This window comes from Arvicanthis niloticus, chromosome 20, assembly GCF_011762505.2.
Source record: "Arvicanthis niloticus isolate mArvNil1 chromosome 20, mArvNil1.pat.X, whole genome shotgun sequence".
Classification (NCBI taxonomy): domain Eukaryota; kingdom Metazoa; phylum Chordata; class Mammalia; order Rodentia; family Muridae; genus Arvicanthis; species Arvicanthis niloticus.
In genome coordinates, this window is record NC_047677.1 from 16,083,436 (window position 1) to 16,108,837 (window position 25,402).

Genomic DNA, 25,402 nt, shown 5'->3' on the forward strand with positions numbered 1-25,402 from the left:
TAGACACCATACAGAGCCAGGTTAAGATTACAATTTAACAGACATAAATACTATAACTTGTTAAATTTTATTAAATTTATCTAGAAATATAGGCTTAACTTCTATTAATGCACTGTCATTTTGAATCTCAAATAACTGACTTAAACATGTAAGATAATTCTATTTTGCTTACAATCATTTGCTGTGTTTCAGATGTTGAATAATGGATGAATCACTCTTATCAGTGGAAACGTAATGAGTTTATGTTAAAGTGAACACCAGTGTGGCAAATGTCTGTTTTTGATTTATCAGGCCTTTAAAGGAACTTTTAAAGACAATGGCTTGAGCAATTTCATTTTAAAGATTCTTAAATCCTTGATTTTGTGTTAAAAAGTTATGCATAAATCATTCGATTTGTCAAATTCTGTGTCCCAGGTGCTTATATTATTTATCTATTTTATAATCATGTATGTCTCCTTGACAATCTAATAGGTACTGTGTTAATAATATCCAAATTTCACACCTTCTTGACAATTTCTTCTATAATGCAATGGTGTTTAAAACCATGTTCCATAACATGGATGGACAAGACCAAAAAATATATTTTAAGAGTTTCCATCTTGTGGTACACATTTTCAGAGAAAGTTAATTTTTTTTGAACTCTAGAACCAGAAGAAACTAGTTTAAAGATATCACCTACAAGTAAAAATGAAGACATAGCACTTCATGCCTGTAAGAACAGTTGAGCCCTAACCACTGACCACAGAGACAGAGATGCAGGACAGCAGGACACACTGCAGGGGCAGAGATGCAGGACAGCAGGACACACTGCAGGGGCAGAGATGCAGGACAGCAGGACACACTGCAGGAGCAGAGATGCAGGACACACTGCAGGGGCAGAGATGCAGGACAGCAGGACACACTGCAGGGGCAGAGATGCAGGACAGCAGGACACACTGCAGGGGCAGAGATGCAGGACAGCAGGACTGCACTATGGAAGACAGTTTCTGTCTAGCACAGCACACTGACTTACTGTGCCATCCAGTAGTCACACACCTAGTTATCCAAATAAACTGAGAACTTTTGTCTACCCAAACATTTACATGTGAATTAAACACTTTTATTCCTATCTGGTCAAAGTTAGTACTAATCAGGAGGCCCCTTAAGTAAGTGAATGGGAGTGTCATTGAGCAATAAAAATAAATGATCTATGAAGTAATTTAAAAAGATAAGAACCAGATGAGGTAGCTCAGATATGTTGTAATTCCAGCATTCTAGAGGGTGAGGCAGGAGATCAAAAGTTCAAGGCCAGCCTTGACTATATAGCAAGTCCCAAGCCAGCCTTGACATAGCAAGACTCTCTCTGAAAACAAACAAAAAAATACATAAAGCACAGGACCTCCTCTGAAACAAAAAATATATAAGTAAAAATAAATAACCTCATATGCAGATTGCTAAGTAGAAGTCAGTCTGCAAGGTCTGTACGATACGGTACCAAGTATGTAACGTTCTGGAAACAATACATTGTAGATGTAACTAGAAACCAGCAGTTGTGGGGGCTCAGGAGAAAGCACAACACAGTGACTATGTAGTATCTTGCATTGTACAGTAATAATAACATGTTGTCATGTTCTTACAAAGAGCACTATGAACTTTAGTCAACAGCAGTGCCGTCAACATTGGCTCATTACTTATAAGTAAATGTGCCACACAAAGTCCAGATGATAAGAACACAAAGATGTGTGTCTGGGGATTTTCTGTGTGACTTCCCCTTTTTTTCCTGCCTTCCCTCCTTCCTTTCTTTTGATTTTTTGAGATTCAGGCCATCCAAGGCCAGCTTCAAACCTTGCTGTGCAGCTAATAATAACCTTGGATCCCCTCTCCCTCCTTTCTTCTTTCCCTCTTTCCTTCCTTCCATCCATCCATCCATCCATCCATCCATCCATCCCCCAGTGTGGGGATTATGGGCTTATTCCAGCAAGTGCAGTCCCTGCACAGGGGATAACGCCAGGGCTTTGGGTATGCCAGACTGCACCAGCTGAGCTGCACCCCAGCCCTCTATCCAGTTTGCTTACAGAGCCTCAGCTGTTCTGAAAATCACTGTCACTTTAAAAACTGTGACACTGAACATACGTACCTCGATGTGTTCTTTGGTAATAAGCCAAGGCCTATGGGCTAACACCTTGTTAAGTTCTCCTAAATTCTGTAGTTTTTGAGGAGCATTCTCTAAACCATTGAGCCACTTGGGGTCCCCACCAACATGAAGGAAGTCACTGACATGTAGATTCACCAGGTAGGAACACTGATGCCTTGCTGCAGCCTTCACAGAAAATAAAAAGACAGTGCAGTTATGTCAAAAGTTTCAACTATTACGAATCTATTTACAACTAACAAAATAGATTTTTTTTGGTTATTCAGTTTAAGTTTTCCAGACTACAGAAATATGGATATTATTTAGAAATTTAAAAAATCCAATATAACACAGAAAAAAAAATCTCAGAAATATTTTAGAAACAAAATATTGCTTTAAAAAAATAAGCTTTAGAAATGTCGCCTCTACGCCAGCTTTCAGAAGACCCTCAGACTAAGAAGCAGTCTCAAGGAGTCAGATATGTCAACACAAATTATTCATATTTGGAAGGTAGAGGCAAGGGGACCAGAAACTCATGGTCACCTTGCAGATATATAGGAAGTTTGAGGCCAGTCTAGGCTACACAAAAACTTTTGCTGGGGAAGGAGGAAGGGTAATGGGGGAAACAGAGGGAAGGAAGGAAGGAGGGAGGGAGGGAGGGAGGGAGGGAGGGAGGGAGGGAAGGAGGGAGGGAGGGAGGGAGGGAGGGAGGGAGGGGGGAGGAGGGAAGGAGGGATCTCTTATACCTTATACAAGGATCTCTTATACCTTATGTTCTACTTTAACCTAAGACAAGAGTGGCTCTGGTGCCGCACGCAGGCTCAGTGGGTAAATGCACCTGCCACCAGGCCTGACAGTCTGAGTCTAATCCCATGGTAAAAGAGAGAACCAACTCCTTCAAGTTGTCTCTGATGCACAGACGCACGCACGTACACAGTGCAATTTTTTTTAAAAGAAATGGTTCCTAGTATTGTATAAAATGACTTGTAGTAGTAATTTTTTTGGTTATATGTAAAAGCATACTTATTTAAGGCCAGGAACAATAGAAGCTATCGGATTATATCCCATTACAAGTCAGAATGAGTTCAAGACAGACAACAAGTTACATAAGTATTTATCCTTATGTCAAAAGCACTAATCCTCTTAAAAGAAATTTAAAAGAAAAACAAGCAAAAAGAAAATTTCCTCGGATGTTTACAAACCATGATTCCAATGTAGTGTCGATAATGGAGGGGCAATGGCCCATCCATTTGCAGTAGGTAGTGTTGAGTCTTTAAGAAACTTTCTAAATACTGTGGGTGGAAAACCATCACTAATGTAATGTTATCCAGACGACCCAGAGCAGCAAAGGAGTCTGCAAATACAGCATGCATCTGTGGGTCTTCACTCCCCACTTGCAGCATCTGTGGGAAGAGAGGAAAGCTACAGCCACATACATACACTATGAACTGGTTAAAGAAAACAGGAATGTGGTGCACTGTTCCATTTACAAGTAGATTAAATTTTACTGAGAGGAGTTATGCATTTAAACTTTGTATCAAAGCTGAATAGTCCCATCATGTGGTGGGAGATAAACAACACGGCTGAACTGACCTTCAGTTAAAGGGTCTAAATAAGCTACTTGTAGACCTGACAAGAATCCAGACAAGAAGCAGATTTAGATTATTAAATACCCAGTTTGCAAGCAGACATTAAAACCTTTCCTTACAACACTATTCTCATTTAATGAAAAGAGAATCACAAGTATTAGCAAGAACTTATGACAACAGAGCACAGATGCTTCTACATATGTTCAAGTAAAGGTCCGGTGTAGCACTCTTACCAACAAGATTGAGCAGCCCTGCTTCCAGCATACCTAAGCAAGATCTAAACAGAAGCAGGAGGAGGGCACGTCAAAAACAAGTCTCAGTTTTACTTGATTAAATACAGGTGCTTAAGATGCATCATGAAATCCTAGAAATCGATGAGACTATGACAGCCTTCTAATCCCATCAACTCACTGCCAAAACATGACTAACTCTGAATAACTGTGTAAACCATGTTGTTGACCAGCAATCATTCAGATGCCAAGATGTGGGTCATGAAAATGTTTCCTTAAAAGCAGTCAGTTCACCGTGTACTTTCAAAACAGCGTACCTCCTTCTCTGGGATGAACCTGCTTGGTCCGTGTCCTAGTGGCCGAGGGATTCTGATTCCAAGTTCCTAGAAAAGAAAATGACACCATCTCAGACCTCCAGCAGTAAGCAGCACAAACTAAGGCTAAAGGAGCAGAAGGAAAAACAGGCAGTTCAAAACAGCCAGGCTTGCTGTAGTCATTTCTTCTCATGGCTATATATACACACCAGCTCCTCTATTTGCATCACACAGCTAACACCTTCTAATATGACTCTGACTAAAAACAATAAAACCTGTTTCACTAAAACCAGAGTTTTGCATAAAGCTCTTGGCAGAGAGTCTGGAACAGAAAGTTCAGCACACAGCAGCCAACCCTGTAGGCTGTCAGTGATACAAAACAAGACCAGTGTGTTTGTACATCCAGAACTCAACAAAAGCATCACTCCTCATCAGGAAATAAAAACAATACCTCTATATAGACATCTTAAAACATCATTGCTTGCTGGGCAGTGGTGGCGCATGCCTTTAATCCCAGCACTTGGGAGGCAGAGGCAGGCGGATTTCTGAGTTCGAGGCCAGCCTGGTCTACAAAGTGAGTTCCAGGACAGCTAGGACTACACAGAGAAACCCTGTCTGGAAAAACCAAAAAAACAAAACAAAACAAAACAAACAAACAAACAAAAACCAAAAAAACCCCCCAAAACTATCATTACTTAAGACATCATTACTGTATTGATAAAACACCTCAAAGTAAGCAGAGGTGTGTGACAAGTGAAAAGGTAGCTGAATCCACAAAAGCGTGAGGAGTCCAGTGTGGCATGCTCTCTGGTTGAGTGAAAACACTTCGGGAAAACCAAGTCTGTGCCTGTTTACAATCTTGTTAACATTCTGCCTTTTGACACAATCTAGAATTCTTTCTCTTATACTGACAAAGCCACACATTAACAGGAACAGAGAGCCTACTGTTAGGGCTTCCTCTCCTATACAACGCTCGAGACATAATATCAAAATAACCATAATAAAACTATTGAGGGCAATCAATCCATTGTCACTTTAAGCTGTAAAATACAATAAAGTAAATACAACTGAAGATTAATTCTTATTATTTATAAAATTATGTTACATACAAATATTATTTTTTGTTTTAAAAGAGGAGGACCATTTGCATAGAGACAGAGCCTGCAGCCAAGCATAAAACTTGAGCTCCAGCCCCGGACCCCACATTCGTAGACAGAGAGAACCTACTTCTCCAGGTTGTTCTCTGACACACACAGACACCATGTGAAAAATAAAAACTATTTCTACTGTCCTTGCTGCTTCTAAAAGTTCATTATAAAAACAGATATTTCCAATTCCTGTTTTGTATGTGTGCACTATGTGTCTATGTATGTATGCCTCTGTGTGTGTGTGTGTGTGTGTGTGTGAGAGAGAGAGAGAGGGGGGGGGAGGGAGGGAGGGAGGGAGGGAGGGAGGGAAGATGAATATGAATATGGGAGAGCGTGTATCATGTAGCTCATGTGGAGGTCAGAGGACAACAGGGTCTCTTATTTTCACACCATGTGCGCCAGGCTAGCTGGCTCTTGGGCTTCTGGGGGCTTCTCTTTCTCCCTTCCATGTTCCTGTAGGCCTATGGGATTATTTGTCTGTACTATGCATCCAGCTTTTACAAGGGATTCCAGGATTTGAAATTAGGTCCTCACACTTGTGTGGTGAGTGCTTTTACCTACTGAGCTATCTCCCTAACCTTAGCTGCTTTGCTTTTAAGAAAACACTGGGAGGGAACAGAGTGAATTCAAGAAATTTATTCTGAGCAAATGAAAACCTTTTGAATATAATACATTTTTTTAAAAATTAGACAGGGCTAGGAATGTAGCTTAGTTGGTAGAGTGCTCATTTAGTACGCACCTATAATCTTAGCACTTGGGATGTGGAGGCAGGAGGATCTTAAGTTCAAAGTCATCCTCAGCCACATAGCAAATTCTGGCCCCCTACCCTCACCCCTGAAACAGCAAACAGGGTAAGAGAATCTTTATTGGGAGAACCCAAAGTAGACTACTTGCCAACTGAACCCATGATATATCAATTTTATTGTATATATTAAGTCAAATCTTACTGGACATTGGTAGCTTCTTACTGTGGTTACTCCACACTCACACTGAAGATGGTGTGTAACATTACACTCACTAGAAGAGACACTGCAATAGTCTGTCCATGTATGTGTCTAAGTACTTGACAGTCTTTATATTGCTTCCTTGATAAGAATCTAACAGGGAAAGAACAAGAAAGGAAGACAGAACTGTAAAGGGGTCTCTGACACCCAGGACAGTCACTTCATTATTTTATGCATGTCTAGTTCCAGGTCAAACAATTTCCTTCAGCTCACTTGTCATTGCATCTCATAAAAGCAGACAGAGAAATGAGAGAAGAGATGGAAAGGTCAAAGGTGCAAGAGCAGGAGGGAGACAGTCTTAAAACTCAAGTCTGCCCCAATAAAGGTTGAACAAGATGACATAATGAGAAACATCGTTACTTCTATTCTAGAATCAAGTGAATTTACTCTCCTTATTTGGAGGCTAGGCTTAAAAGGATGATAGACTCTCTCTCTTAGCTAACAGATTAGGTACATGACAGATATAAGGGCCATGAACTTTTCTACTTAATTTTATGCCAATCAGAAAACAAAGGGCTAGTCATATGGGGTTATTTCTGATAAGCTCTGAGATTGTATCCAATGTACCTCAGAGCAGGTACAGACAGGACAGTGAGTGGCTCTATCCAACCTCCCAGCACACACAGACTGACCTCTGAGAAAGTCAACAGGTGACAGTTTTCTTACAGGACCTGTTCTTACTCAAGCTTGGAAGAGTCCCAAAGTATAACACACACTGGAATGATGGCCAGCTCAGTGGAGAGAGCTGTCCTGCATGTGTAAGGCCCTACGGTTGGTCCCAAGCATGACCTAGTATCTCTATGTATCATCTCCTGAGAAAAAGGACAGAGCAGGTGAGAAGGTTTGGACCAAAATAAGGACTTGTGCTGGTAAGTTTGTCACTCCCATCAGAGCGTTTAACTCTTCAGTGAGCAGGTCTAATGTGTAAGTAAAAGAAGGAAATGATGAGGGAGATCCAGCAGCAACAGTGCCACATCTACCTCATGATACGAAACACAAGAGTTTACAAAGCTCTTGAGGGTGTGCCAGTGTACGCACACATACACACACCAGAGAGGTCAGAGAATCAAACTGCTTCTTAGTTTTCTGCTTATTCCTTAACTGATATAAAGAGGCAAAAAACATAGAGCTAATAATGGTAATAAAAAATTAAGAGCAGCCATAGCAGCCGGCATAGCATGCTAGGAACCAAGACCTGGTTTAAGTACTAGTATTTACAAACAAGGAACATGTAATTTATGATACTGAAATCTACAAAATGCATATGTCTTTTATAATCTTTATGAAAAAGAAGCCAATGTCTTTAATGCTCTATCAGTGTGAGAGCCCAAGTCAAACCGAATGCATTTTCTAACTCCCTATGTAGGTTACTTCAAGTTTTTTTCTTCTGTAGTTGTGAAAATTCAGCTAGACCGAGCGTATCTTTCAATCCAGATTCTAGGAGGCAGACCTGCTAAGAATAAATGGCCTTGTTGAACTCAAATGCAGATGTTAGCATAAACCTCACAGGTTCTCAGTCAAGTCATGGCTGGAAAAGCTAACAAGAGAACTAGAATTCCCCATCCCTCAACAATACTAACACCACTATCTGAAAGCAATGGCCACAACTGGCAACAAAGCAACCCAACCTGTTTCCTCACCGACGCACAACACTACCAATTAATCTTCGGAGGATGGACATTCTTAGTGGCGTCGACAGCGCACGGAAACAGTACGTACTGTACCACTGTGTGAGCAGTGTTTGTGGATCCAAAGCACTTTCTGATCACATGCTCTGCTTATGTACCGACCTTCGTCAGTCTCCTTAAGAAGGAATTACTGGCTACAAATTAAAACCAAAGAATTGCTATGAGATATCAATCTACCTACTTGAAAAATTTAGGTGAAAATAAACTATTTGAATCATTTTTTCTTCTTGATGCATTAAAAAAGCCCATCTAGATATTTAAGAATATAACTTATAACACTGATGTCAATCTTGGGTTTTTTTTTTAAAGTTACACTTGTAGAAAGTGCATTTCAACAAGGCAAAGAAAGCAAAACGTTTAATAAAAAATGAAAGTCATAATCCCACTCCCCCCTTCTGGGAGAATCCTTGTCTACCTAGCATTATGTAGACGTTTTTATCATTCAAAGTATTTCAGAAGAATTGAGCTCGAGGTGTTGTTTATATTTAGATTTCTTGAACTACAGCAAAAATATACTAAATTTCTTCTGTCATTAGCACTGCTATGCTATTTAAAAACACGGGAAGTTAGGTACCTCTTTGTGTGTGTGTGTGTGTGTGTTCCATGAACCATGGTTTAGAAAAAGAAAAACTTCCTGACTTCAAAGTACCACAACTGGGCTTGGGGATGTGGCTTGGTGGCACAGAATTTGCCTAGCATCTGCCCTGGGTTAGATGGTGAGGAGGAGGAAGATGAAGGAGGGGGAGGAAGAAGGGAAAGAGGAGGAGGAGAAGGAGGAGGGGGAAGAGGGGCAGGAAGAAGAGGAGGAGGAGGAGGAGGAGAGGGAGGAAGGGGGGAAAGGGGAGGAGAAGGAGAAGGAGGAAGGGGGGAAAGGGGAGGAGAAGGAGAAGGAGGAGGGAAAAGAGGAGGAGGAGGAGGAGGAGGAGGAGGAGAACAATTTTTGGAAGCTTGCTACTTGAGAGAACTGTGCTAATGCTTCCTTTGTAAAGTGACTAGTTTTCCCATGATACAGCACTCCCTAGTTTATTTTACAAGCTAAGTGTACTAAAGTGGAATACAGTTATGCGAAGCTTTCTAGTTTGTTGAATACAGTCCCACAGGCACTATTATAATCAATGTACAAGCTGCTGTGGATCTTTGGAAAGTCTAAGTCTGAGCTGAGGCTACTGCACAGAAACACTGTCAGAAATAACACTTGTTCAGGCATGACCACTAGGGTTCGTTTCTACCTAGAATGGGAGTAGATAGATTTAGGATGACCTGCATACACAAACTGTAAATGTTAACTCAAATGCTTCCACATTCTTTCTTTTTTAAAGCTTCCAGAGCAATGATTTATGATTTATTGACACTGAGTATAGAAACCAGAGCCTTTCACACAGCAGTCTACCACTGAGCTTTAAAAATTCTTTTCGAAGGTTGTTTTTGGTATGTGTAAACAACCAGCATGCAATGTATCCACGAATGCTAGCATCTAGAAAACACTTGGTGTTCTACACCCTTCATTGAGTCATTTACGTTTTCATGACTATACATATTGTACAGATTAATAGACTATTAAAAAATTGACCTGTATCATTATAATGGGCAAAGCAACAAGGACATTATTCACATTTAGACTTCTTGAACTAAGACAACCGAACATTCTGATTTCAATTCCAATTTCAGTATTTGGCTCTCATCCCTTTAGATTCACAGCCTTTGAATGTTCAACTTTTAGCGAAGGTTATTTTAGCAATTTTAAAACATCATCCTATTTGCACCACTTAAAACACACACACACACACACACACACACACCCCTCAATTAGTTCTGTAGGCAGATTGATTCAGGCACAGCAGCGATGGTTTAATAAACAAGGGCAAGTGCAGCACAGGCCTTGGAGGCGTTTTTTATTCCAGGCAACATCACTTAACCGACTCAAATGTGTCTTCTGTTTCTAAATGCACGCCGGCGAGGGAAGAACAATCTGTTTTGATAAAGCGCCAGAGGAGAAAATCCACAGGCTGTCTGACCTGAGACGTCAGCTCTGCTGCTCCGGCCTGTGCACAGCTCAGCAGCCCTCCTCCAGACCTGCCCTTAGGTGATCTCGTGTGGCCGTCCCTTCGCCCAGGCCGCGCCGCAGCCCTCGGGGGCGTTTGCGAAGCTCCGAGTGCGAGCTAGCGTCGGCGGTGCTCAGCCCCACCGCCCTCAGCCCTCGCCCGCCCAGTACCTCGTCCTGGCCGCGGTCCCCGCCGCACTGGTGGCAGCCCAGCAGCTCGGAGACGGCCAGCGAGGCTGCGTACGCCTCGTTCGCCGCGGCGGCCAGGCGCATGTCGGAGGGACGGCTGCGGCCGCGGTCCGTCGCTGCAGCGCTTCAGACAGCACACGGCGGGGGCGGGGCAGGCGGCTCTGACAAACAAGCCGCGAGGCCCCGCCCCGCGCCCGTCACTCCACTGCCGGGCGGGCGCGCCCGCCAATGCTGGCCCGTGGGGGACTCGTAGCCCCGCCCCTTGGCGCTGGGGATGGGAAGCGTGCGGACCAGGCCAGCAAAAACAAGCTTGAAGGCCAAGCGCCCAGCGTGGAGCTGACACTCAGTTTGGGAACAGGCTCTCTGGGTGGAACCCTGGCTGGAAGATACAATGTGCATCCCGGGACTCAGGGAAAGGCAACCTAATTTCCCGTCTCCCGGGCTAGGGCCGGGCGTTTACCCATAGACAGTCAGCAACGTCACCTAGCTGGGCCCTGTCAACACCAGGAGAAATCCAGTTTTCCTTACATTGTACAAGCTACGAAACCTTCTTCCTTTCTGATGCCCAAATGAGGCAGAATGGGCTGCAGAAACAGGAGACCACGGCCTAAATGCAATGTAAAATTTATTCTTGGCAACCGATGTAGAAACTATAAATATTTTCCTTGGCAGCAGGTCTCCCAATTGTCTTTCCTCAACAACTATATTCGATGGCATTACAACATCTAATATTCCCTCACGGATACCTTGTGTTACAAACAAAACCCTCTGCGAAATCTAAAGAGGAACTTGAAAAACAGAGTTTAAGACACAAAACACTGACATTTTTAGATCCAGAATCTAAATCTTGCGCCAATACTATTTCCTTTCTTTGGTATAGCTTTATTGATTTCTTAAGAGGAAAAAAACTTGTTAAATTGGATCTCTTTTTTCTATGCTTGTGTTTTCAAACGCTTACATGTTCAGGTTAAGAAAAGAAAAAGTTGGATCCCTTTCAAAGAAGGAACTAAATGGAGCTTAAATGACTAAACACTGACGGACACAACTAAGGCTTCAAGGTGAAAAACAGTTTCAGTCTTGGGAGGTGCGGTTACAGTGTGTCAAAGACTGTTTCACTTTGAGCTCTTGGCCCTTCATAGTTTGAAAGTCACAGGTTAAAAATCGTTACTTTCTTTTTCTCCTGCAGGTAAGATCAATGTTGCAACTTCCTACAGCCCTCCCCCAAATGGTCTAAGCTCTCTTTGGCTGAAGAGCCACAAAAATAAATGGTACAATCAAATCTCTACTTAGCCATAAACAAACAATACAAATCCATTAAGCTACTCCTCTCGAATGAACTGGCAGTAAATGAGTAACTTAGAGAAATGAATTTAATTGATATGTGGGGTTGAAATCTATAAAATCGAGTTTAAAAATGAGTAAAGCAGATGAAAATTGATGACTCTGGAATTGTTGAGCTATGGTTTTATTTTCTGAAGTTATAGTTTTAGTTTATCTAGAAGGGTAAATTATAAAATTTATGAAATTATTAAAATTGTTCTCCATTGCAAAAATAGTGTTTACCTTTCTATTTTTAAGACACAAAGAAAAAACATGAATTCAGCTAATTCCAAGATGGTTTAAAATAATAAAGTATCAAATTAAAGCTATATATTGCACATATAGTGTCTAATATTTAGAGATTTATAAGCATTTATTGAAAAACCCAGTTCAGCTGAAAACAGCCATCTCCTGTAACCAGGCAAGTCTTTCAATCTGGGACTTAGACACCAACCCAGCCACAAAGCTTTCATTTGTCCTGCCTATAAGATATGCAGGGGTAAAGACAGAGCAGAAATTGAGGGAATGGCCAACCAATGACTGATCCGGCTTGAGACCTGTGCAATGAGAGAGAGAGAGAGAGAGAGAGAGAGAGAGAGAGAGAGAGAGAGAGAGAGAGAGAGAGAGAGAGAATATATATATTTATATATATATATAAAATATTATATAATATTAATATATATATGACAGGAGCTAGCATAGTTGCCATCTGAGAGGCTTCATCCAGTAACTGAGGGAAACAGATACAGAGAGCTACAGACAAACATGAGGTGGAGCTTAGGGAATCCTATGGAAGAGGGGGAGGAAGGATTGAAAGAGCAAGAGGGGTAGTCAAGGACACCACAAGAAAACCTACAGAATCAACTAGCCTGGGCCATGAATTCCAACAAATTTCCTAGAAATACCATGTGACTTTCACTTCTGGGGATGTTTCTCCTCCAAACCATTTACTAGAAGTCTGTGTTTACCTGAGACATCGACTTCTTGAGTAGGGCAGGAAGGAGCTCAGTGTTGAACCACTGAGCATGTCACAAACACCAAGGGAAAGGGTGAGCATCCTGAGCATGGGGCGGGGCAGGCCTCCAAAGGGCTGTGATTTCCAAAGCTACTGAGAGGTATCAGCACAGACTAGGAGCTGGTTTATAACGTCTGCTATTGAACATTTCAACATTTTGTTCCTTTTAGGAAGAATCCTGGCATCTGATTGAAGAGGTAGAATTTTCTTTTCCTCTAAAAATGTTTTGGCCAAGTCACAAGTTGTGTCGGAGTGAGATCCATTTTCTCTGCATGTGTCCTTAGCAGAATGCCCACAACCTTCATCTCTTCAGAAAGAGCTAACACTTATGCAGAGCGACAGTGAGTGACCTGATCCTGCCTCTGAACTAGGAATACTCGGGCTCCAGGCATGAAGTGATGGAGTGATTGGTCAAAATAAGCTTTCTGGAGGAAGAACACCTGAGATGGAGCTGGAGCTAGGAGGATTAACAGAGGGAAAAAAGTTGGGAGATTCTGGGAGCAAGGAGGCAGGCTAAGGCAAATGCAGAGGGCTGGACACAGCAGGCTTTTAAGGGAAGTCAAATGAAGGAAATGTCTGGGTGTGGAGCAGAGGGGAGAGAACTAGGAGGCAAATGCACTAGGGTTTAGGTTTCGTCCTTGAGGTACTATGGAGTTACTGAAAGGTTTAAACAAAAGAGTGACAGTCTGTCTGCATTTGGCTGAGGTTTAGAAAAACAAACTGAATGAAGCAAGATGGGGAGCAGAGAGATGTCAGAGAGGTGGCTGGGGCAGCCCTGACACGGTAAGAGGGTGGTGTGAAGAGCAAGGTGAAGGAAGGCCAGTGTCAGAGTTTTCCTCTGTCCAAGGTAGGTTTGTGTCCAGGGAGGTAGTAATGTGTTCCTTGAAGGCAGTACTGCACTGTAGGTCTTGAAATTTAGAAGATAGTTCTCAAATTATTTGCTCTGCTGGCCAAGAGCCTGAACTCATTAGGTCCTTAAATTTTATAATCAATTCATATGACAAAATAGGCATAGTCTAGTAGAAAGAACAGTTGTTAATATAATTCAATAAATGACTGACAGTGCCCATGCTTTCACAGACCATGTGCTTCAGGTTGCTAACCAAAGTCACAGGACAGATCTGCAGTGCCCTCACTGGGATCAGACTCGTGTTCAATAATTGGTTAAGAAGATAGCAATGGTTTTGCCTTTAAACCAGAGTGGGAGCGGGATCTGTCAGATTCATGTAGTCAACAATTCCCAGTTGTCAGTTAAGATAGTTCATGTAGAATAAGCTGATTTGTAAGTTACTTCTGCTTACTAATTTTGTCAAAAATATTCTCTTCAAACTTGTATCTTCCTGTTTTAAACACAGAGCTGTCCTGCTAACAAAGCACTTTGTCCTTGTCCTTGGGTTTGGAGTACACTGCCATCCTTTCAACATGAACTAAATTACTTGCTCTGTGCTTTTACACTTCTTCAGCTGAATTTTTATAATTACATTACTTTAAATCAGCAAGATTGAGGGCCAGTCTTTGTTTTTCTCTTATTTACAGTTTCTTCTTTTACAAACGTCAAGTGTTTCAAATCCCTGTACAATGGAGTTAAAAAATGTGGGCTATTATTACCCATACTTGTAAATAGTAATCTAAAAAGCCTTAATGGTTTTAAATTAAAAAGTCATTTTCATCCTTGAAAATTCAGTGTGTTACAATCTATGTTTGGGTTTCCCAGGCTGATGATAAAGAGATGAAAAACCATCAAGTTCTGTGTGTCAGACGGTAAGCATGTGTGTGCATAAAGCAGCACACTGTCCACATTTGTCAACCAGGAACAACAAACCATGACTGAGTTGTTCCAGGTCATAAAAGTAAAATGCAATATGGAGTCAGAACCCACGTCTTTCTGATTTACAAATAAGCAGTCATCATACGAAGCTGCTTCTATTCATGAATGTAAAGTTAGCATTTTGCTGCAGCAGCAGTTTAAGCTCTTGATTCTAGGGCAAGAAAAGAAATCAGGCAGAAAGAAAACTTACTGCCTCAATTTGACTCAGGTGGAGCTCAGGAAAAGGAGGGAGGGGTGGGTGATGGGGTCTTAGTCTCAGAGCCTCTCTCTCCGTCTCTCTCCTTGATACTCCTCCTAGTATTGCTTCTCAGATCTCCATGACCTCACGCTCTCCAGATCAGCAAGACTATCTTACTTTGCCCTACTAACTGCTCTGCATAGTTACCTGCATTCCTCTTCTGGTAAGAGAAAGGTCTTAGGGCCTAAGCTAACTCCCAGGGTTCCCTGTGAGTGACAGATGTTATCAAGCTGTCTCTTAGATATGCACATCTCTACGCTCTGAAGGCTTGAGCTCTGCTGCATCTCCCGTGCCTTTGTGTGCATCCACCAGGATAGCATGAAGACTCTAAAGCGTATGTCCATTAAAGTGTTGGCTCAGTAAGGAGCTTGACAACCAGGAGACTTGGGGGCTGCCATGTGTCCTCAGAGGCAGGGCAGCTCAGCTTGTTCCAGGTTTAGCTGTTTTTAGCCTCTCCCCTTCTCCTTGGAAAGCTACAAATACTCCCAGGCCGCTCTGATTTCTGGGCTGCTTTCTCTCTTGCACTGGCAAGATGAGGTTCCCTAGCAGCCTGTATGCCTCACTGGTTAAGTCAGGCAGGTACATGCAAGTCAGACACAGACATGCTTGTGTACAGCCCATTGTCTGACAAGACTGGGAGAACATTCTGTAACCCGCTTGGCTGTAACTATCCACAGGGCCATCTAGGGTGAAGTGATAGGGAGCAGCTCTATTGAGATGAAGTTAAATCGCATCATTCAGTCAGCAGTCACTTCCCAACATCATCGAATTAAAAAGGAATGAATCTGATTGGAAACATTAGGAGGTCCAGGAGAGGTGAGTGTGGGGATTGACAGTTGGTCTTCTACAACCCCGGAATCTACCAAAGGCTTTGAGGGGCCATGCTGATACAAGTCAAAGGTAGCTCAAGACACTAAATACATGACATAAGCAAGTGGAAAAGATGTCTTAGACTGAATATATAAATATTATGTAATTTTAAAAATAGTTTTTGGGGCTATTACTTATTTATACCTAAATTTAAAAACTCACTCCAAAAGAGATCAAAAATGAAATCTACTTATCTTGATGATTTAGTTGGGTTTGGACATGCTAGGCAAGCGTTCCACCACCGAGCCACATCCCAGCCTCAAATCTAGTTACCTTGTACTTATTCTGAGCCCACAGACCCGAAGGAACCAACTCTCAAGTCCCATCTCCTTCACAGAGTAAATTCTAGACCTGGTTAAAGAGCTTGGGCCAAACGCATATTGACGATCATTAGCTCAATCATCAATTCTAAATCGTTATTCACGCTACAGATAACTTTGATTCTAAAAGACAAGATGGTAAGGATAACATTTTTAGAATTTAAAATCAATTTATCTTTTGTTTCTGCCCACTATCCAATGCCTCTCCTATCCCATGCCTGCGGGTAAGTAGGGAACAGTGCTTTCTACCCGTTCTGTGTGTGGAGTTCTGAGAATTCCCAGTCAATACTGTAATAATCTTTACTTTAGGCCTTTAATCTTTAGGACCACCTTTTCTTCATTTATCTCCCTCTGAGGTCTGCTGTTTTACAAGAAAGTACTGAGTTGCAGATTTTTAGCACAAGGTGCAGGGCTACATGTGGTATCCACTTGTATGTCCTTAGGTCTTAAAAAGCGATTGCCATTTGCTGAGTGTTGCCACAAGCTCTACTCTCCAAAGCCTCCCTCAGTGGTCTGCAGACCATCTTCCTCTATCCAAAGGATGTGGGTAGTCAGGGTCAACAACTGAACATATTTAGTTTTGTTACAACCCACTTTCTAGTGACCCAAAAGATTCTACTAGAAGAAAGATAATACTGTTTTTTTTTTTAATTAATGATTTTCACATAAGTCAGTTCTGAACAGAATTCAAGGTAATTTCATTTGTAGCAGCAGATCCTAATTTTTGTGTCCTAATTTTTTTGGCAAATTAGAAAGTACTAAAATAAAATTTTATTTAGACAATTAATTTATTATAACCTTAATTTTAAAGGTTTTGATATAGGGTTATATACAGACGCCAATGCTGTGTACTTTGGCAATTTACAGAAATCCTGATATTCTATAACCGTATGTAGTATGAAGCATACATTTAATCTTTTACATATCCAGTGTAGGATATAGGATGTGGAACTCTCACAGAGAGAGGACAGCTTGGGGCTCTGCAGGCCATATTAAGTAGGGCAGTTAGTTAGTTTGTAAATCAGTTCTTGAAGAAAAGGAAGACAGGAGGGAAGAAGAAAGGGGAGGAAGGGCAAAGGGAGAGAAGAAAGGGGAAGAAGCCCAGCAGCCTGTAAGTCCCTCTATTAGCTAGCTGCTGTCTTCCCCAGCTCAAAACGAAGAGCAAAAGAACTTTATGATTTTATACATTTTAATTTCAGCTTTGAAACTCTACTCTTTTCACTTAATTCCTGATTTTATCAAGGATTCTATGTTTTTGACAGAGCATGATAGTGCACATCTGTAATTACAGAATCAGGAGACTGAGGCAGGAGGCTTCCAAGTTGGCACATCTGTAATTCCAGCACTCAGGAGACTGAGGCAGGAGCCTTCCAAGTTGGAGGCTAGCCTCTCTGGCCCGTGAGACTCCTTCTAAAAAACCAGCATCAACTAAACAGGAAAAAAAAAAAAATTAAGACTCATGCTTTAGACCCCTCAAATGATTATTTCTTGGAATGAATTTTTCACAAATGTTACCAACATTGGTTAACTGAAGATGCCATATATCTGATGTCTCTATGAATTCAGTAGCTGGAAACCATGCTTCTTCCATCTCTGTGAGTACCTGTGTGAACATTCCTGCTAATGTCTCAGAGATTGTTACTGCCCTAGTCTTTTGAGTTTTTGTTTTTGTTTTTCTTTTCTTCCTCCTCCTCTTCATCCTCTTCCTCTTCTTCCTCATCCTCATCCTCCTCTTCTTCCTCTTCCTCTTCTTCTTCTTCCTTCTCCTTTTCTTCTTCCTTTTGGGAGGCGGGTCCCAGGGTCAGGTCTCATCCAGCCCAGGCTATCTTCAAACCCTCTATATAGCCTAGAATGCTCATCAACTTCTGATCTCCTGTCCTCGCCTCCTGAGAGCTGGTCCTCTAGGCGGAACATCAATTATGCCTGTCCACAGCACCGTGAGGGTAACTTCAGTAGCAGATGGACTATTACAGCAGGGGGCACTTTTCTTTAAAAATGTCAGAAGCTCAGGCACATTTGCTCACTTGGCCCTTGTGCCTCAAAGTACAGCCCAGTCAGTTCCTGAATGCCAGAGAAATGAACTACATGGCCCATTATGATTATTTAGTCATACTTCAACCTTTGGTACCTCGTGGTGTAATTTTACAAGACTGATAAAAGAATATAAGTTGTTTGAAATCCCAAATTCTCTGTTTTGTGCCAGCGTTTTGGTCACTGGATGAACTCCAGTGTCATGACAGTGTGAGGGAGTCCACTGACGAGCTGTGGCTGGCTGGTGAAGGCTACATGTCTACTTAGCACGCAAAGTCATCCGCTCAACTCCCAGCACCACAAAAGACTCAAAATTTCACTCAAAATCACAGTGGATAACCTCTCCCCATGCTCGGTAAGAAACTCTAATTAAACTCAGAGGGTCACACTCGGGAAGCCTGAAGGGGGGGGGGGGTGTCGAGGGAGGGCCTGCTGAGGGAGGGCCTGCTGAGGGAGGGGCCTGCTGAGGGAGGGGCCTGCTGAGGGAGGGGCCTGCTGAGGGAGGGCCTGCTGAGGGAGGGGCCTGCTGAGGGAGGGGCTCTGGCTGGGAGTGTAAAAGAGGGGAATGAGGTAGGGTGTGAGTCTGTGTGTAAGAGCTCCACAGATATCTACTGCTCTAACATTAAGCTGGGGAAGTCTACTTCCCAGGCTCACACCCATCAATGCCACGGAGAGCCCGAAAGAGAAAAGGCTCTGGGGCTCACAACTGTGCAGACGCTCTGCTAAGCTACAAACACGCCCCACTTTCTAGCAGTGAAATAGATATAGTCTGCCCTGAAGACTGTCAATGTTCCTAGTCTTCAAGAAACCAAATAAAGGCGACCCCTTCCTTCAGCAACAAAGCACCAATATGGCTAGTTATATCTTTTATTCAACACCACAAAAGTTTGACCTAGTAACTATCAACTGCAAAAACAAAAACCCAAAAAGATGAGCCTCTGGATTTGTTCTTATTAATAAAGATATTACTGACATCGATATAGTCTTTAGTATTTCTAATAGTTTTTTAAAAATGTGTTTCCTCTCTATGACTTAGACTTGTTTTATGTCAGCAAATCCAAATACATTTAAACAATTTAAATAATGGTTATTTAATCTGTATACCACATACAATTAGAACTTAAAAATGTTAAGATACTGTATGCCAACTTCACAAACTGATGGGTTAAAATGCAATTCTAAACTCAGAAGATGGGGGAGGGAAAGGGAAGGGCAGACAAAGCCCCAGGGTGAAGTTCAAATGGGTCACCCTCAACTTTTCAACTTTCTCTAAGAACAAAACACAAGCCTAGCAACACTTCAGCCAATCACAAAGAAGACAAACACCAAGTATTCAACTGCTCCAGATACCAGTGGGGTGCAACCTTCAATTTTTTTCTTTTAAATTATACAGTGTCAGATGTCAGAGCAGAACACAACAACTTATAAAACAGGATACACTATCCCAGGTTAAAAGTAACTGATAAAAATCTCTTCATCAACTCTTGACAAAATATATTAATATTTACCAATAATTTCTTTCATCTTTATATAGCACATAGAATATACATTAAATAGAATATACATTAAAATTACCATTGATACATTTTAAATAAAAGTATAGAATTTGTGGAAAATTTTCCTTCTTAGTATAGATTGGAAATAAGAGTAGGAATCTTTATAAGAAAAGATTCTTTTCTTTTTAAATCCCTAACAATTTCCAAAATTCACGGGGGAACTTGAAAAACCAAAGGCAATAGCGTGTTTCCAAAAGCCTAAGACATTGGTAAAGCAGCCAGATACACACACAATCTTCAAACGGAGCCAACTCAAGGGCAGCCGGCTCTGCCGTCTTTCCTCATCATGCCATAGCCTCCTTGGACAGATTTCCTGAGTGTTACTGATGCCACTGTCACCTACAGTTTTCGCAAGCCTCAGCATTCTCTTACACAAAAGGCTGATTTACAATACAGACAGAAATAAACAAAAGTGAAGTTTCTTTCGCTTTGCTTTGTCTCGCCACTTTTAGAAAGCATTCTGAAGCAATTTTCTGTGAAAATTTCCAAGGGCTACGTTTAATTTTCTCTTTATTTTTGTATATATGTATGTACACACATGTGCATAATGTGTATTGTGGGCACATGTGCCATGGTGTGGATGTGAAGATCAGAGGCTAATTTTGTGGATTCAGTTCTCGGCCTGCTACCTGTCCAGGGGTGATGGATGGGAGGGTAGTGTAGGAAGGGAAGGGGGGGTGTGGGGAGGTGGAGGGGTGGTGATTATGAAGGGGGTCAAACCCAGGTCACTCAGCTTGCAGTAGGAACACCTTTACAGGCTGAGCCACTCAGTGGCCTGAGTTTCTCTTGGTACTGTAAATCCTTTGCTGGGCCATGGCTGGCTGGAGAGCACTTTCCTGGCATACCCGAAACCCCAAGCGCCTACCCACCCCAACTCCCACCCCTGGCAACTGCTAGTTTTGGTTCCCTAAATTGCAATATTTTAAGTAGACTGGCTTGACTTGCTGTGATCATCCATTATTTCCTAAATTTGTCAGACATGTTAGCACACAGGTTTGCTAATAGTAGTGCAGGTGGCAGTAAAATATTGTATGTGTTCTTTTTCTTTGATACTGTATCAAAGGATGGGGAAAACATAAACATTTAGAACACCAGCCTTAGCTTTTATTTACAAGTTGACATATCTGTATGTTATCCTGTTCTCAGCTGTCACAGAAAACCAGGCCATGCTAAATTAATAAAAATGGCAGCATTACCATATAATTTAGAAAAGAGATGCTATGCTCTATGTGAAACTCAGGTTCCCTTTGGGCTGCTAACCTTACTAATTTATTTCATTTAAGCATCACTAGAAGTCTCAGCAATGCTGCTCCAAGTTGGAACATATTCAACAACTGCTGGGGAAGTGTACATTACACAGGTTAGGTCATTTCTTCTGTTGATAGATTTTAAAAATAAGACAGCCTTTTCCTTTCTTCTCTTTCTTCTGTCCTCTATATTCAGTGGTTGGGGCTGGAACCCCATGGCGTTGGGGGTATTAGGCAGGTGCTCTTCCACTGAACCACATTCCCAGCCTTTGGTCTCTTGAGAAAGGACCTCACTGGAGGAAGGAGTTCAGCTGGCCTCATCCTAGCCTCCCTCTTGCCTTAGCGTGAGTTTCTCAGGTACCAGGGATTACAGGTGTTGAGCCCCCAGTCCTGCCCTCAGACTCTCCTCTTTAATTCCTGCAGTGATGTGCCCACATGAGATAGCCTTGCTCCTTACAGGAAGACTGCTCCAGTAACCAAGGGAAGAGGCGGAAAGAGCACCATGTCATGCTGCGCTGACACACAGACCGACGGCTACTGCAGTGCTCAGATTAGCAAGCTCCAGCTTACACTGGACCATGCACAGCTCAAATGCATTCTAACATTTGACTTCAGAGGTAAACAGAGACCATACTTCATGGTTTCAGATTTGATAATGTTAAGAAACAACTAAAATATATGTAGTTAGTAGGTACCAGCCACGGTTTGGCATCTTACATCTGTTTTAACTGAGTTAACGCTGACAAGAATACTTCTGCAGAAGCTGTCTTCATTTTGAAACAGAGAACCAAGAAGTGGCAAGGTTAATAAGTACTTTGGCCAAATCTACACAGCCAGTGTAACCTGCTTGCACTACTTTGTTCTGTTGCTTCTCTTCTGTGCCCCGTCCAGCGAGAGCGTGTCCTTAGGAGAATGAGGAGATGAGGAGATGAGGAGAGATGAGTCCTCGTCAGCACCTTTCCTATTCATTCAATAGGACTTTCCCTGCAATCTCTGATAGATGGTGTCTATATGATTTAATTATACTTTATTGCCTCATTTGTGTGTATGTACATGCGCACAGGTACATGCAGAGGTCAGCAGACAACCTGCAGGAGTCAGTTCTCTCCTTCCACCACATGTGGGTCCTGAGGATGGAACCCAAGTTGTCAGGTTTGGTGACAAGTGCCTTTGCTTACTGAGCCATCTCACCAGCCCTGTGTACAGTTTTAAGGTATAGGCACAGAGAAGTAATAAATCTCTTTTATCTATATTGAGAGTACATTCTGCTTCAAGAGCTTGGGGCTTATGTCTGTGGACATACGTTTATCTTGCTTTGAACTAGTTGCCACATATATGTAGGAACCTGAAATACATTTCCCACTGTGTTACAGGAGCTGTATATAAAACCCTAGGGAGAAACCAATGGGCTTGAGTTTTCTAAGAATAATTAAATGAGTACAAGTATATTCTAGTCTCTAAGCATGGCATCGCCTATGCAAAGCAATGAGAGAATTCAGAGTGGTAGAGTTGACCCTAGTGAGCACAAATGTACACACACATACACACTCACACACACTCACATACAAACACCACCTGACATGGTTCCCAGCACTTCTGAAGATAGTAGTGTGAGAAAATTACATGTTGACTATAGATATAAAATTTTAATGCATCCTAATTCATTTTTAAAAATAATCTCAGATAGAATCTAATAAATGTTTTAAAAAGTGACATCAATTAAATGTTAGAGAATCTACATATCAAAGCATATATTATATTCAAACCAAAAACACCCCAAAAAACAAAAAACCCAAAACAACCAACCACTACCACCACCAACCACCCAAAAATACCAAACCTTTGGTTTGTCTCTCTGGAAGACAATTCACTTTTACTTGATAGAAAACTTTAACAAGGGGCTGGGGGGATGGCTCACCCACATACATGCCAAGTGGATGTGGTGGCCTGTCTCTAATTCCTGCATTTAGGAGGCAGACAGAGACAGGTATCCTTGGTATGAGCTGGCTAGCTAGACTGGCAAGCACTGAGTCCACGGGAGAGCATGTCTAAATGTGCATCAGGAAGAAAGCGATGGGGGAGAGCCCACTGTCAGCCTCTGGCTTCTATGTGCGCCTGTATGCATGTGTGCCCACACACATGTGGATATGTATACACACCAAAGAGAAAAAAGAAAGAGCAAAGAACACGGTAAGAGGCTTGCTTATCTGGTTTCTAACCACGCAGTAATTTAGAAGGGAACATATAGTCTCCTCTGATGGCATAAGAAGAAAGGACAGTCAAGTAATGGCAAGGGAAGAACAGAAAAAATACTCCTGGCCATCCCCAACAGCACCACTACCTCACAGATGAGGCTAAAAACAGGCTGTGGTGGTTTGCATAGGTAAGGTCCTCAAAGACTCATGAGTATGAATGCCTGGCCACTAGTGGGAGGCATGCTTGTTGGAAGAAGTGTGTCACAGTGGAGCTAGGCTTAGTGTGGCAGTCTCCTGCTGCTGCCTGTGAATCAAGAATCAAGAATCTCAGCCACCTTTCCAGCACCATGTCTGCCTGGATGCTGCCATGCTTCCCGCCATGATGCTAAAGAGCTGAACAACTGAAACTGTAAGCCAGCTCCAATTAAGCCTTTTCCTTTAGAAGAGTTGCCATGGTCATAAGTGTCTCTCCACAGCAACAGACACCCTAAGGCACAGGTCAGTATAACAATAGTGATTTTTGACTCATGTCATAAAACATGTAAAAATATCCCATAAAAATACGATTTTAAATGACTGAGCTGGAAAATAACAAAAGTCCAGGCCGGAGAGACTGCTCAGTGGTTAAGGGCACTTGCGGCTCTTATAGAGGACCCTGGCAACCACGTGGTGGCTTACAACTGTAATTCCTGTTCCTAGGGAATCATATGTTCTCTTCTGGCTTCCATGGCTACTGCATGCACATACATGGTTCACAGACACACATGCAGGCAAACCACCCATACATATAAAATATTTATATTGTAAAACAAAATGGAAGTTGTTGGAAGGCAAAATGATGAGCAGGAGGAGTCGGGGAGACTCGGAAAGCTGGAGCTGCAGACCTGAAGCAGCAGCACAGGAAACAAAGGCCAAGTCTTGTACTCAGAGATCAGAGACCCCATCATGAAACCAGCCAATCCCCACGGGACTACGCCGATTGACTCACAGCCCAGGAGGAATGCCTACTCTACAAAAGAAGGCAGGGAAAGAATTTGCCTGTATGTATTAGCTTCTATTCTTGTTGAAGCAAAACTTCCCTGAATATTCATATACACATTACATATGAAGAGTTGGATATTGATTTTCCTACTATTTACATGATCTTAAAACAAACAAAACAAGACAAAACCAAACACAAAACAGCAACAACAAAGCCTAAGGCAACAGGGGCTGGAGAGATGGCCCAGTGGTGAAGGGTCCTGCCTGCTCTGGAGGACACGGTTTACGTCCCAGCACCCACATGGTGGTTCACAACTGTCTGTAACTCTGGTTCCAGGGGATCAAATGCCCTCTTTTGTCTTCCACAGGCGCCAGACATGCAACTGGTGCATAGACATACAGACATGTGAAACGTTCATACACATAAAAGTTAAAAGACAAAACAAACAACAACAAAAGTCAAAGCAATGATTTAGTTTGATGTGGTCTGGCTCTAGCCTCCACATTCTAGTCAAAACTGAAAAGAGAATCTCTCTGGCTTTGTTTTCTTTTCTGCTTGTTTGTTTTTGTTAAAGATGTATTTATTTATTATGTATATTTATTTGTTTGTTCTACCAGAAGAGGGCACCAGAACTCATTACAGATGGTTGTGAGCCACCATGTGGTTGCTGGGAATTGAACTCAGGACCTCTGGAAGAACAGCCACTGCTGTTAACCTGTGCAAGACCTCTCCAGCCCCCTGGCTTTATTTTTTTTTTAAGATAGGGTCTCGTTATGTAGTCCTGGTTGGCCTGAGTGATGGGGTTAAAAGTACCCGGAAAGAAAGGAAGATCTTAAAGCTCACAAGAGGAAAACCGCATCCCACCTCCAGAGGAGAGCCAAAGCCAGCAGGCGGTGCACTGTGTATCCCAGGGCTGAAAGACAATGAGCATCTTCTGAGTTGGAGCATAAGAGACTACCTTTTAGGAAGCTAAAAGAGAAAGACATACTTTATAGGATTACAAAATCTACCACCAGCAAATCCTCAGGAAAATAGTTTAAATTCATGGAGGAGCAAAGTGATCCCAGAAGAAAATGTGAAAAATTCTAAGGCACAATAAGAGAAAAAAAGATTCTTTATACCCAAGACTTCCAGTCCATGGATAAGTCTTATGTATCTAGGATTGTATATTCCTTTATGGTTCTGCAAAGTTCCCACTCTTGGCTTGGAGAGTGACCAGATCACACACTGGCACAGGTGAAGTGCCATGGTCTGTCACCTGGACTTCCTCAGTGCATGTGCCCCTTTATAGTCTACAGTGGTTTTGCTTGCTTTTTGAGATAGGCTCTCACTAAGGATCCTTGGTCGGCCTGCAGTTCACTGTGCAGACCAGGGTGGGTGTCCTAGCATTCGTCAAGACCCACTGGCCTTGGATCCATTTCCCCACTATGGTGACAGAAACTGAACTATTCCTTGGGTTCTTTGCTTGGGCAAGCATTCTAACACTT

The 25,402-nt window shown here is 42.2% G+C and overlaps 1 protein-coding gene across 2 annotated transcripts in view; it reads right to left on the reverse strand.

Annotated features, from left to right (window-relative positions):
* Nucleotides 1-25,402, reverse strand: part of Sesn1 (sestrin 1) — an 88,726-nt gene that overhangs the window by 9,586 nt on the left and 53,738 nt on the right. The window contains exons 1-4 of one of the 2 annotated variants that reach the window (XM_034524030.2): nucleotides 10,296-10,457; nucleotides 4,247-4,312; nucleotides 3,313-3,513; nucleotides 2,117-2,299 (exon numbers count right to left, since the gene is read on the reverse strand). In XM_034524030.2, coding sequence (XP_034379921.1) covers nucleotides 2,117-2,299; nucleotides 3,313-3,513; nucleotides 4,247-4,312; nucleotides 10,296-10,397 — 552 coding nt within the window. In that variant the 5' untranslated portion in view covers nucleotides 10,398-10,457. Of the gene's footprint in view, nucleotides 1-2,116; nucleotides 2,300-3,312; nucleotides 3,514-4,246; nucleotides 4,313-10,295; nucleotides 10,458-25,402 lie in introns of those variants that run through there. The other variant, XM_034524029.2, reaches the window with a different exon arrangement.